The sequence below is a fragment of the Barbus barbus genome (genome assembly GCF_936440315.1).
Source record: "Barbus barbus genome assembly, chromosome: 42".
In the NCBI taxonomy this organism is placed as follows: Eukaryota; Metazoa; Chordata; class Actinopteri; order Cypriniformes; family Cyprinidae; genus Barbus; species Barbus barbus.
The window spans coordinates 26,589,692-26,603,926 of NC_136720.1; the positions used below are offsets into that span (position 1 = coordinate 26,589,692).

The 14,235-nt window shown below is 32.6% G+C and overlaps 1 protein-coding gene across 1 annotated transcript in view; it reads right to left on the reverse strand.

Moving 5' to 3' along the window:
* Window positions 1-292: 292 nt before the first annotated feature.
* Window positions 293-14,235, reverse strand: part of LOC306861085 (chemokine-like protein TAFA-2) — a 17,011-nt gene continuing 3,068 nt past the window's right edge. The window contains exons 2-6 of the mRNA XM_079403162.1: window positions 7,672-7,772; window positions 5,827-5,970; window positions 3,239-3,363; window positions 1,753-1,802; window positions 293-683 (exon numbers count right to left, since the gene is read on the reverse strand). Of these exons, the coding sequence (XP_079259288.1) occupies window positions 1,773-1,802; window positions 3,239-3,363; window positions 5,827-5,970; window positions 7,672-7,771 (399 nt within the window). The 5' untranslated portion in view covers window position 7,772 and the 3' untranslated portion in view covers window positions 293-683; window positions 1,753-1,772. The remainder of the gene's footprint in view (window positions 684-1,752; window positions 1,803-3,238; window positions 3,364-5,826; window positions 5,971-7,671; window positions 7,773-14,235) is intronic.

Genomic DNA, 14,235 nt, shown 5'->3' on the forward strand with positions numbered 1-14,235 from the left:
TAGTAACATTTAAAAACATCAGGTGAACGTCCAAATAAAACATTTCAGAAATAAAATGTTCCATGAACAATGTATAAATAGTATTGTATAAATGAACATTACTGGTTCATTAAAGTTTGTTACTGTCCAAATGAATCATTCGAGTGATTCACTGATTCCATCAAACGTCAGCGGGAACATGAGTTTGCTCTGGTTGTGTGAATGACCGAAGGTCACCTGAGGGTCATGAAGCTCCGCCCACCTCACCTGGAAAACACCTGGACACAGAAGAAGCCCTGAGACACACCAGATTAAGATCATGGTTTATTATGAGCCTATGCATCATTTACACACAGATAAAGCAGAAAAACCTGCTGGAGTCTTCTTTGATATGATCTCATTCAATATGAGGATATATGAACATTCATATTAGAACTTCAAGAAATGTGGGAACAAACTGTTCATCTGTTTTCTCCCCATAATCCATCTGGATACTGATGAAGTTCATGTTTTGGCGGAGCTCTGTGACCTTCATCGGTCCGGATGCTGATCAATCATGGTTAATAATGAGAAGGTCTGAGCCGCTGATTAATGAACGTCATAAACCAGCGCTGAGAGTTCACTGAGCCACAAGAGTCTGAGATCCTGGGATTCTCCCATCTCTGAATCTCTGAATGACTCCGAGACACAACAGATGAGCGTCTCTGAAACAGTTAAAACAACAACAACAGTTTAACCCTCAAAATAACTAGTTCAACTATTTGACATGTTTATTCAATATCAACATGATAAATGTACAATGTGCTTTCCAGAAATGCAATCTGTTAACAGCAAATCTTTATCATATTGTGACATGGATTTTACTTCAAATAGACTACAAAAGTAACTCATAAACAATAATAACAAATAAATCCAAAACAAATCCTAAATAAATAAATAAATATAAATGAATAATTTTACGAGGAAAAGACTAATAAAAAAAATAAAAAAAAAATAAGGAAAAAATAATAATTATAAAAAAAGGTAAAAACATAATACCATCTATAAGTATTAATATAGTTCAACTATTTTTTAATAATTTAACAACACATTTGAAAATTCACAGTTCTCTGATGTTGGTTAATAATCACATGAATTTTTAAAATAATAAAAAAAAAAAATTTTAAAAGTTTTTTAAATTAATATTTACATTTTTAGCAAGTGCTTGTTTTGTTTTTCAATTATTTTTATTTGTACATTTTTATTTAATTAACATTAACATTTACATTTTTAGGCAAGTGTTTATTTTTTTATTTAGTGTAATTTAAAATATTTATTTGATTGATTATTGTCTTGGGAGTCCCTGTGTGTTCAGTACATGTTTCAGATACAGATTAAATGTAGCTGATTGGGTGAAAACTTAACTTTTATTCAGTGCTTGTAGATTGTGGAGCTCAAGCACAGAAGATCAAACCCACATTAATCAGAGCTCAGAGAGCGCAGGGTTTGGTTAGTTTAGCTGGTTAGTAGATCATAACGACGCCATCTGATAAGATGAATGAACAGCTCTATCAATCACTAACCAGACAGTTTAGAGCTCCTGCTTCGAGTCATGTTTGATAAACGCTGTTTGTGAATAGAATGACTATTTGAGTTTTACATGTGATAAAGACAGTGATATAATCTGTCAGTAAGATAAACGCACTGCTGATTCCAAGAAGAAATACACACAAAACTTTTCTGGAAGCTTCAAACCCCTGTTTGTGATGATGATGATGATGAAGGCCGGCTCACCTGTATCTGGTTTCCAGCGGTTACCAGAGCTGATCCCGGTCTGAGGAGATCTGTGCCGCACGTAACATGGGAATTGAAAGCAGGAAACGGCATTAGTTTAGTGTTTCATACAGAAAAGAAAGATATAGGGGTTTTGAGGTTGATATGGTTTATTTTGAATCGATGAAGATCACCGCAACGCCGGCCAATCAGGAGAGGATCAATAATTAGGCTCCAGACAGGTTTGGCGAAGCCGTTTAAATAATTGATAGAAGTTGAATGAGCTCGAGTCATACAGTCGTCATAACCAGCAGCAGAAGGACATTTGCATTGGGTTTCTATTAAAAGCTTCTAATTAAAGCGCTGGTGATGTTCAAGGGTGTTGCGGTGACACACTAGTCATTAATGGAGCTAAAAGCTTCATCTGCTGGTAACAAATGATCCCAGAGACAGATGGATGACCTTCATCAGCAGAGATCCGCACAGCAAAATCACTAAGAAAAAGCATCATTACGTCATCTTTAACTCCGCTTCACGTCGTCTCAAAACCTGTATGAGTTTCATTCTTCTGTTGGAAACAAAACACCATATTTTGAAGAATGCTGGGAATCAAACTGGTGACGGTACCCATTGACTTCCATTGTATTACTATCAGCGACTATTTAGTTACCGTCATTCTTCAGAATATCTTCTTTTGTCTTCAGCAGAAGAAAGAAACTCATTCAGGTTTGGTGATGATGATCATTTTCAGACTATCCATTTAATAAACACATTGCATAAACATATTTGTTGCACATAACAACATTTGACATGCTTTCTGTTTTTTTTATCACTATTTATATGCAAGTTGCAGTAATAATTTCTGCAAAAATTGACAAAATTTTGTCTTGTTTTTCAGAACAAATATCTAAATATTTTAAATCAAGATACATTAATATACCAGATATTAAGTCTTGTTTGCTTAAAAATAATCTTATTCTCCCTTTGAATTACATTTATTTTTCAGAACCCATTAACAGACATTTGTTTGTATTTCAAATCAAAACTTTCAATTTTTTTTTTTTTTGTTCAGAAAACAAGCCTTAAGTCATTTTGTCAAGTCATTTTGCATCTCAAGAAACATTCCCATTAAATTATAAAAACATTATTTCTGAATGTTCTCTGAACATCCGTTTTTTTTTAAAATGTGGACGTTAAAGGAACATTCCATTTGATTTGAAACATTATGAGAATGTTACTTTTGAATGTTCTCGGAACATTCTGAAACTAGTTACATTTAAAAAATGTTAGATGAGCATCCAACTGAAACATTTCTTGAATAATGTTCTTGTGCTAATGCTTTGAGAACATTATCATTATTAAAGACCAGACTGCATATCATGTGTTTATTAATGGTGCTTTAAATCATGCACAAATCAGAAAAACTCTCTGGTTTGTTAGTCATGGAAGCGCTTGAGATCATGGTATTGTACCATGTTTGTACCGTGTTTTCTGAGGGTCTTCATACCTTTGTGGTCTTGATCTTATTCCCTGTAGCGCAGCTCCATCCTTTGAGATCCGGCAGCACTTTACAGTCCTCTCCATCCAGACACGGATGCATCTGACACCACCACTTCTGCTGGACTATAGAGGCTGAACACACACACACACACACAGATAAAGATAAATCATTGCTTTACTCTCACAACACATTCAAGTCTGTTTTGACCTGAAAGAGATGCATAAAAATGTATTTTAGTAAGTTTAAGTAAGGGAACAAAACTATGCAAACACTTTAAGAGTCTCAAAATACACATTTATTTTTTTCAGATTTTTTTCCAATTATTTTTGAAGAGATATTAACCATTTAAAATGTTCAGGTTATTTTGACCTGGGTATGTATGGAGCACCATTAGTGTCAAAAATACTTTCTGTTGATCTATGAAGTTATATTAGTGTCAAAACTTTTTGTGAAATATATTTCAGATTTTCCCCATTTCTCACACACAAACTGAATTTTGTTGATGAACATCATGAATATGTCGCCTATTAATGAAGCATAAAAAACGGATCACTGAAAGTTTATGCAAGTAAAATGAATTTATTTTGATTGAAAGCTTTTCAGAGTAATATTTAAGTTGTTTTGTTGGAAATAAATATGTAGGTTTCATAAATTTGGGCTGATTTTGAGCGGTTCAGAGGATTTTATTTTCCATTCATTCCAACAGAGTTAATACTGATTCTCAGATTATATGTTTATTTAAATGTAATACAATGCATACTGTATATATATATATATTAGTGCTGTCAAATGATTAATCGCGATTAATCACATCCAAAATAAAAGTTATTGTTTACATAATATATGTTTGTGTACTGTGTATATTTATTATGTTTATATAAATACACACACACAGTATATATTTTGAAAATGTTTCCATGTATTACCATGTATATATATATATATATATATATAGTGCTGTCAATCTATTAATTGCATCCAAAATATATGCATATATTTTGGATTTTAAACTTTTATTTCAAATTTTTCATGAACCACACAAAAATATATATATAACATCACAGATTTTTGTGTGGTTCATGAAAAATTTGAAATTTGAAATAATTTATAAAAAGGGGTGAATGTCGTAATAACATGGTAGCATTCAAAACTCTGAGATGTTTTCACATTCACTCATTAATGATCAGTTGCTGATCAGATAGAGTCTGGTGGTTTGAGTTGATGTCGAATGCATTATGAGAGCTAAACCCGTCAGAACGAGGCGTGATGATGGAGAAAATCATTAGCAGGTTAAGTGGAGATGTTTTTTTGGAGATGACCTGCCGATGGAGGACATCCGAGCCGCGCTTTCATTTGCAGAGAATGTCAGCGACTAAATGTCAGAGAATAGGTCAGACGGCACTCAGGGGCCCGAACCCATCCGAACAGATCCGTTAACATTCATTTCACACAGCCAAAGTATTACGGGTGGACCGATTAGAGGCGATCAGAGTTTAATCAGCTTCTTCATTAACGAACAGACATTAAACACGGCGCTAATGACGCTGACCAGCAAACGAGCGCTGAAGCAGTTCACTGGATAATCAATTCATATCAGCATTAATTGCTTGATTAATTGAATAAAACGATTTTATTTCCAGCATTTTAGTGAAAAGCAAATTATTCCTCATGTTGAGAATCCATAACCAAACGTAAAAACAGTGTTATTTGAGTAACACTGATTATCATTCTATTATATATTTTTAATTAGATTTTATTTTTATATTATCTAACTGTGAAGTTTTTTTTTTAAGTAATTTATTCATTTTTATTAGTTTATGTTATTGTTATAAACTAATATTGAGTTATTTTAGCACTTCAGCTTACAAAAATAACCAAAAATATTTGTATTTATTTATTTTTAATTTAATTTTATTTCTATTCTAGTTTAGTTTTAGCTAACTATAATAAACTAATATTACTGAGTTATTTTAGCACTTCAGCTTAAACTAAATGAACATTTTTTTAATACATTTTAATTAATTTTAATTAATGCTTATTTTATTTCAAATAAAAAAAAATGTCATGTGATCAAAAAATTTATTTTTTGTTTTATTTAATTTAACTTAACTTAATTTAATTTTAGTTTTAGCTAACTATAATAACCTTGAGTAAAAATTTCAATAAAGGAGCCAAACTAATCAATCACACATACAAACTATTTTCATTGACAAGTAGTTGCAGTTACTTTATAACTATCATTCATATATTATAGTTATAATACTGCATTTAAAATATTTTATAATAATGAATTTAAAAAGCATTTTAAAATCGCTGTGACAGAATCCACACTGAAAAAAAATGGTGCAGTATTTACTTTGAAACAACTTTCACTCATAGATTACAAAGAAATGAGAATACATTAAATTAAATGAGAAATCTTGAAGCAGAAAGACTAAAATAGTATTTTCTCGTAAAATGCACTCCAATAATCTTCAAAATCATTTTGTACAGCGTAGTCTGGATTTCATACGCAGTTCATGTTGTTCTCGTGATCTGAGGATTCGTTCGTGCTGATTATAGGACTATATCTCTGTCCGGTGTGTTTTTAGTACCGTCTACGCAGGACGGAGCCGCTCTGGTGGTTCCTGCCACTTGTCCCGGGAAACACGAGCACTTGACGGTCTGCGAACGCTCCTCGATCTTGTTCTTATTGCAGCATCGGTGTAACGCCACGACCTCACATGTTCCCATCCGCACTGCAACACAACACAACCTTCATCATTTCAACTAATTCAAAATATGAATAAATATGATATGAATGAATATAATAATAGTAGCGCAGTGAAACTAAAATAATGCTGGACCACAACCATCATAATAGACATTAAAAAAAAAATATATATTTTTTTTTAAACTAAAAAAAAAAAAGAAAAAAGAAAAGAAAAGAAAGAAAGAAAAAAAGAAAGAAAGAAAGAGAAAAAGACAAACAAGAGAATATAATTAAAAACTAAATAAATTGAGTAAAAACCACACAATGTAAATGATACTAAAATAGCACTGGACCACAACCATCATCAAAAAGAGAAATAAAACAAACAAACAAACAAGTACATAAAATAAAAAAAAATAAAAAAATAAACTGAATAAAAACCACATAATATCAATGATTCTAAAATAGCACTGGACCACAATCATCATCATAGACATTTAAAAAAAAGTTAATTATTTTTTTAAACTAAAAATAAATAGATAAATATTTATTTATAAAATAAATAAAATAGAAAATAATAAAATAAAAAAGCATAATAAACTGAATAAAAACCTGATAATGTCAAAGATACTAAAATAGCAGTGGGTCATCATGATGATGATTGATTAGTAGACACAGTGAGTGACGAGCTCAGCTAAACTCTGTAAACACACACACTTCAGTATTAAAGCTGTATTGATGAAGCCGACTGAAGGAGCGCCGCTGAGTCTCGCTCGCTGTCCTTCCAGCCGCTCAATTATTCACACGCTGCGGCGCTCAGCACTTTTAATTGCTGCTGACATTTCTGTGAGAAGCGTGTGTGTTAGTGTGTGTAAATGTGTGTGTGTGCAGTAAACAGCTAATTAAGAGTTTGCATAGCGGACTCAGAGCGGACAAGCTTTTCTAATTAAACTGCATCTGCATGCGTTGTACTAGCGAGATCTGCTGGGATTGGTGGGGGATCGAACAGGAAACAGGAAGTGCACTGATGGGATTTCCTCTGCTGAACCCTGTTTCTAAGCGTCTCTGCTCTGATCACGTGATCAGACGGACGGTGATAAACCATATCTGTAAATACACTGAGAATAAATCACACTCTTCCTCACTAGCTGTGTCTTGTTTTCCAGATATCTAAACATCCTTAAATTAAGATGCATTGACTTGAAGTGAGTTAAAGCTTAGAAAAAGAATGGGGTCAGAAAAATACTTCATTCAAAGAGAAAACAAGATTATTTTTCTGACCTCAATGACAGATATTTGTTCTAGTTTTACACATAATTTTGATACGTTTTTCAGAAAATATTCAGTCATTTTGCTTCTCCAGTAAATGCATCTTGATTTAATAACGTTTAGATGTTTATACTGGAAAACAAAACAGAAATATTGAGGAAGAACATCAGTTTTGCAGTGAAATGAAGTCTATGGGTGATGTTCGATAAACACTTTCAAAAAATTTTAAAATGAATAAAATAATGTTGTTTTTTTTTATATAAAATAATAAATTAAAATGAAATAAAAACTGAAAATATATTAATTTATAAAATGTATACATTTATAAATATTTTATATAACATTTATAAATATACATGCACATTATATACATTTTATAAATAATTAATTAGAAAATATCAATAAAAAACTATAATAATAAATGTAAAAAACAGCACATTATCACTGCTGCGTGTGAGACGAGGAGAACGAAGCCCACCCTGATGTTCCCTGGATTGTGCTGGAGATCCCAGGAGAGCCAGGAGGAGAACCAGCAGCAGGACCTGAGTGAGAACTCTCTGAAGATCCCTCATGCTCATCCTGCACACAAACATCAGACACAGAGAACGTCTTCACAGTGGCACCCATCCACTTTCATTGGATTCATTCAGAGTGAACTTCATTTGCAGGAAAAATCCCAGGTTTTCTCATTAGACTCACGCAGAAACACATTGACTCCAGAGCTGAGCCTCGTTAGGCGTCATGTAAACAATCTCACGCACACTGATGGTAATTACTGGCAGCGGGGCGTATTGCTTACACACGGGTTATGAACTGATATTCACTTTCTATATTCCATTACGGAGGTGCTGGAGATCTGACCGTTTGTTTTCTGATCGGTATTAGGATTGTGGTTGAGTAATGAGTATTAGATCATCTGAGACTGACACACACACACACACACACACACTCACACACCCACACACACACACGCGCGCACGCACACACACGCACACACACACACACACACACACACCCACACACTCACACGCGCGCACGCACGCACACCCACACACACACACGCGCGCACGCACACACACACACTCACACAAAAACAATTATATTGAATATTAAAATTAAAATTGATATGGCAATTTATAATACAAGTTTTATTTCAACAGTTTAAAAAAACTCTCTCTCTATGTAAATTAATTACATTATTACATTTAAATGTATTAAATTAATACAAATCAATACATTACTAATAAATCAATAAATAATAATAAATATATCAACAAATTTGAGCCAACTTAAAATTTTAATGCAACCAGCTTCAGCAGATTTTTGAGTTTTCTCAACATGTTGTTTTAAGTTTATACAACAAAAAGTTGAGAATCTCCTACAAAAATAAGTTGAGATACTCACAAATCTGCTGAAGCTGGTTGCCTTAAAATTTTAAGTTTGCTCAACTTTTCTTTTTTTACAGTGAATAACACTATTTAATAATAATTATTTTATTTCACAACAGTGAAATTACTTTTGAAATTTTACTACAGTTTTCAAAAAATATCTTGAGTAATGAGCTTATAAGATGAATGATAATTTTAATAAATATTAAAACATCTATAAATAATAAATAAATAAATAACTATAGTAATAATACTATTTAATAATTATTATTTTATTTTACAATAGTTTTCAAAAATAAAATATACTATTAGTTCTGATCTTATAGTTATATATATATATATATATATATATATATTAATGAATATTTAAAAATTCAATAAATAATCAATCAATCAATCAATCAATAACTATAGTAATAATACTATTTCATAATAATTATTATCATTTTTATTTCACAACATTAACATTACAGCAAGATTAGAAACGTTTCAAAAAATAAATGATCTTGAGTTTAGAGTGTAATTATGCTTATGAACATGAAATCTGCCTTACAAACGTTTCAGATGTTTCTGTATTCATTATTATTATTATTTATTCTTAATCTCTACTTTTCTGTATAACACAAATGTAAATAAGCGGACACGTTGACGTTGTAATTAATGGTATTTATTACCAAATATTTAGGTAGTTTTTCCACAAGCTGTTACTACAACAGGAATTATATATGAAACACTAAATCTGAGGTCGTACTAATATTTATGTTCATTTCATACTCATAAAAGGCGTGTAATTGCTTTCAAGCGTCTTCATACAGTATCACCTTGGGAATCTGATCAAATGACCTTATAAAAGTCCTTAATTCGCACGCCGGAGGGGAGAAACGCAGACCTATTTTCTCATTAAGAATCTGTCAGAGAGGAACGAGCCGTTTCTAATTGTGTGTTTTATTCTAAAAGCTCTTCATGTTTAATTCAGGCCTTTGTGTTGTACTGCAAACCCTCAGGACATCTGCATAATTTATGCACCGAACAAGAGATCACGCCGTTAAAGTTTGGACTATTGCAAACATTAATAAACTCGCACGCATCAACGGGATGAATTATTAAAATAAGAATCTAGTCTGGTTCAAAACGAGGCAGTCGGCACATGTTCCTTCATCGCTGCTCATTTCCGTCGTGCCATTCGTCTTCATTACGTCTGTCAGAGATCACAGGACTGCATCTGACGGACCTAAAGCTGCGCTTTCGTCAATATTGCCAGCTAATTAAGGAAGGAAGGTTGATTTGCTGCTAAAAGTTGCTAAATGACATTGTGAGGTCACTTCTCGATGATGTCATTATGTAATCACGACACAAAACTGTAATTTAGATTTGTTCGGGAAATAATATAAATGCATGATAATATTAAAATGTAAACAGCTATTTTTAAATACATAAAAAAAATTTATACAAACTTTTTACATAAAAACGATTACAATTTAAGTTTTTTTATTAGCTAGTAAACTCGTAAAACTACACATTCTGAACAGTTATAGTTTTAAGCAGTGTATTAGTAGTTAGTTAGTATACTAGTACACTCTAAGAAAAGTCTGTAAAATAGGGCACAATCTATTATGTTAATATGAAGGCATTTTCTGTATTGATTTTTCCACAGGTTTTTTACCTGCATTTTTAATTATGCATTGTATTTTGTGTTTTCGGGTTACAACGGATAATGGATAATGTAAATGAATTTAACGGTAAAAGACTGTAAAAATGCTACAGTAAAAACCTGTTAAATGGTTAAAGATAAGTTCCCCTACTATATACGGAGAAAAAAAAAAGCAATTACATGTAATTTTACGGTAGTATACCGTTTGTGGAAGTGAAAAAGAACGTATAATTTACAGTGAATAACTGTAAATTCCCAGAATTCCCTGCGTTACATTTAAAATTTGATGTTTTTTTTTCGTCAGCGTTACAATATAAAATAACGTTATTAACCGGTTAATGGCCATTTCAAATTTTCGATTCTGTTCGGAGCTATAAAATTTGATTTCGTTTCTGTTTCCGGTTCTGTTCCAGTCAAAATTTCATTTGTTTCCGGTTTTCGTTTTCGTTCCTTGAACCGGTTCAGAGCCCTGCCTAAAACTTTGCTACCGTATTTTTTACAGTAAAATTCTGGCAAGCACATCTGCCGGTTTTTTACCGTAAATTTCACTGATTTTTTTTTTTACAGTGTACATTTTCCATTTTTCTAGATATTTTTCGTACAGTGTACCAACTGATCAACAATCGTAAGTACAAGCTGCTAGCAAAGTGTATCATAAATAAACAATTATTAAATTACTAAATTATTTTATTATTATTAAATTAAACAATTGTAAATAGCAGCTGTTTTCACTTTTTGTGTAATTTAAATGGTAAATGTTCCTTTTTAATATTTAAGTCACTTATCAAATGTTGCTAAAAGTTGCCAAATAATTTTTAAAATGGCTAAATTTGTAAAGCAAATCAATGAGATATTTATAACAGTATAGCAGATACTTACATAAAGTGATTTATCAGTCATCGCTCTATATCTCCAATAATATCTTAGTAAGATGAAATGATGCAAACATATAATGCAATGCAATGCAGAAGAAATAAACGCTCCTCAGAAGATGTGAGATGAAGATCATTCCTCCGCTGAGGAACAGAGAAAGTAAAGCTTCTGGAAACAAAACGCTGCTCAAAAGATCCTGATGATCAGATTTGAGACTAAAAATGATTGATGGAGAATCAAGTAAAGCTGAGCTGCTTCAGTCCAGTAAGTGTTCATCTGGAGATATTACTGCAGATATTCTGATGCTTACTTGATCAAAATCAGTCAAGTTTCTGAACTCTCACATGGAGACACGAGGAGAATAAAGCAATCTCTGTCCTCCATCTGCGTCTCTCGCTCCAGTGTGATGTTTCAATCAATTTCTGTGAGATTCAGTGTGCCACCATTAGCTCTTCACCTCACACACACTAATCAATGCCAATCGCTCTAATGTTTGCCTGTGTAATATGAATCTGCTTTTAATTGCTCTTATTCATCAATAATGAATACCGTGGAGGCCCGTTTCTGCCACTGAATAAAAAATAAAAAAGGTAATTGCGACTTTTTGTCTCACAATTCTGACTTTTTTTCTCACACACTGCAAAAAATGCTTTTCTTACTTAGATTTTTTGTCGTTTCCAGCCAATATATCTAAAAATTCTTAAATCAAGAAGGATTTTCTAGACAAGTAAAAATTATTGTCTTGTTTTCAGAAAAAACTAGTCAAAATTAAGTGAGTTTTTGCTTGAAACGAGCTAAACAAAATAATCTTGTTTTCTGTTTGAAATAACATTATTTTGCTTACCTCACTGGCAGATTATTTTGCTTGTTTCAAGACTTGTTTTTTTCTGAAAACAAGACAATAATTTTTACTTGTCTAGAAAATCCTTCTTGATTTAAGAATTTTTTTGATATATATTTTTTTTTTTATTGGCTGGAAACGACAAAAAATGTAAATAAGAAAAGCATTTTTTGCAGTGTGTGAGAAAAAAAGTCAGAATTACCTTTATTTATTTTTATTCAGTGGCGGAAATGTGCTTCTATAGAATACGGTTCAGAAACAGGAGTAGAATGTTGTAAGAAACTTTGTAACCTTTAAATAACATTCTATTTATGACAAGAAAATGGACATTTTAACATTCTTAGAATATTAAAAACAATCATTCAAATAATGTTATCTATTGGGTGAAAATAAAGCTAGTAAAATGGTTTAGGAAATATTTTTGTAAACTTTAAATAATGTTCTAATCACAAGACTTTTTAACATTTTAGAAACATCGAAACAATGTTCATACAACGTCTTTTTTGTATGACGTACATCTGTTTATCATCTAGGCAAATAATGCCTTTTCTCTTTTATTATTTAAATATTGAAGAAAAAATTTAAGAAATGTAAACGGTATAAATGTGTGAATTAACATCATGTTATTTGGAAAGAGAGGAACACGTCACATTCTGCAGTGTTTTATAATACTATTTCAGCTTTTCTACTTCTTTCAGTGTAACTTGCCATTTCTTTATGATTATTAGTGAAATTTGCTTGTAATTTCTGAGTGAAAACTGCCAATCCTACAGCAAATCGTTTCAGTGTACAGCAGTTTTGTTTAATAATACCCTTAAATCATGGTATTTGCCGACACAAACCCTTTACAGTTTTGTGTCTCGTCAGCAGTGCATCGAGCTGTTAGAGACATCGTCCCAGCATGCTTTGTGTTTTCATCGCACCTCTGAGAGAAGCTGAAGCGAGCTTTAATTATAACACACGTGTGTTTAGACACACTCAGAATCAACAGCAGCCGATCGATCGTCTGCGACTAAATGAAGCTCTATTTCTAACAGTGTATTCACAACAAACGTTCGTTTGCTCTCAGAAGGAGAGATGTTTGGCACACAGAGAGTTTGGCTGCTTCAGGTCAAATCACAGCAGATCCTGGACCCGTAACACACCTGTGAATCCACAGAATCCACTAACCTGACACCTTTAACCAGAAACGCAAGAACAAACTGTTATACAACGTCTGTTTCCTTCCTGTTTGGCACAGCATAGATTATTGAGCACAACAACTTATTACTGATCTATTGAGTGGCAGCTATGAAACAAATACATATTTAATTCCATTTAAAGGTGTTTTCCTTCATGAATCTCATACTGTAGTTCCTCCTGTATCTCGTCACAGCATGAACTTGTTTCTCTGACAGACGTGTGATGAAAGGTGTCAGAAGCGCAGGTTATTTTTAGCCTCGTTGTGCGCGCACTCTCATTGGACGGGAAGTGATGGATGATTATGTAAGTCCCTTAATTAGCTAATCCAATCAAATCAAATGCATACTCTATTTGGTGTTGAAACGGCTAATAATAAAATGGGACATTCTGTAGTTTTGTCTCATATTCATATTTTAATCATATTTGCAAATGTCTTGACTCCACAGCCAACAGAGCAATTTTGTCTTTACTGTTCCTATACTTATGGAGGGCACTGTATATGTACTGTAGTGGTTGTACCAGAATGTTATCTGCAGTGTAAATTAAATCAGTTGGCTTGTCTAGATGAATGTTGAAATCACCAAAGACTACGAGTGGAGTGCCATCCTCCATGAAAGAGGACATATTCTTCAAGTAACTGTGTGAAAATTATGCTTTATTAATCAAAACTGTAAATTTGTGTGAAAGGGAATAAAAGGCATTGGAGTTTTACTGCCTCTAGTGTTCATTTCTTTTGGAAACTGCAGTTGATACGTATTTTGCATCTCGCTAAAAAGTGCACCCAGTTACGTTTATGCCATGAGAGCAGGTAGGTTATTTTTCAATAGTCCAATAAAGTGCATCCATCATAATAAACAGTGCCTCACACGGCTCCGGAACAGCGTTCTATTGTGAACGTGCGTATACGATAGTTACCGGAAGCTAGAAATTCTCTTTATATAGTTTTAAATATGGATATTTTTTCTTACAAAAATGCATGGATTCACTACTGGAGGCCTTTATTCACCCCCGGAGCCGTGTGAGGCACGCTTTATTATGGATGGATGCACTTTATTGGACTATTGAAAAATAACACCCATTCACTGCCATTATAAAGCTTGAAAGAGC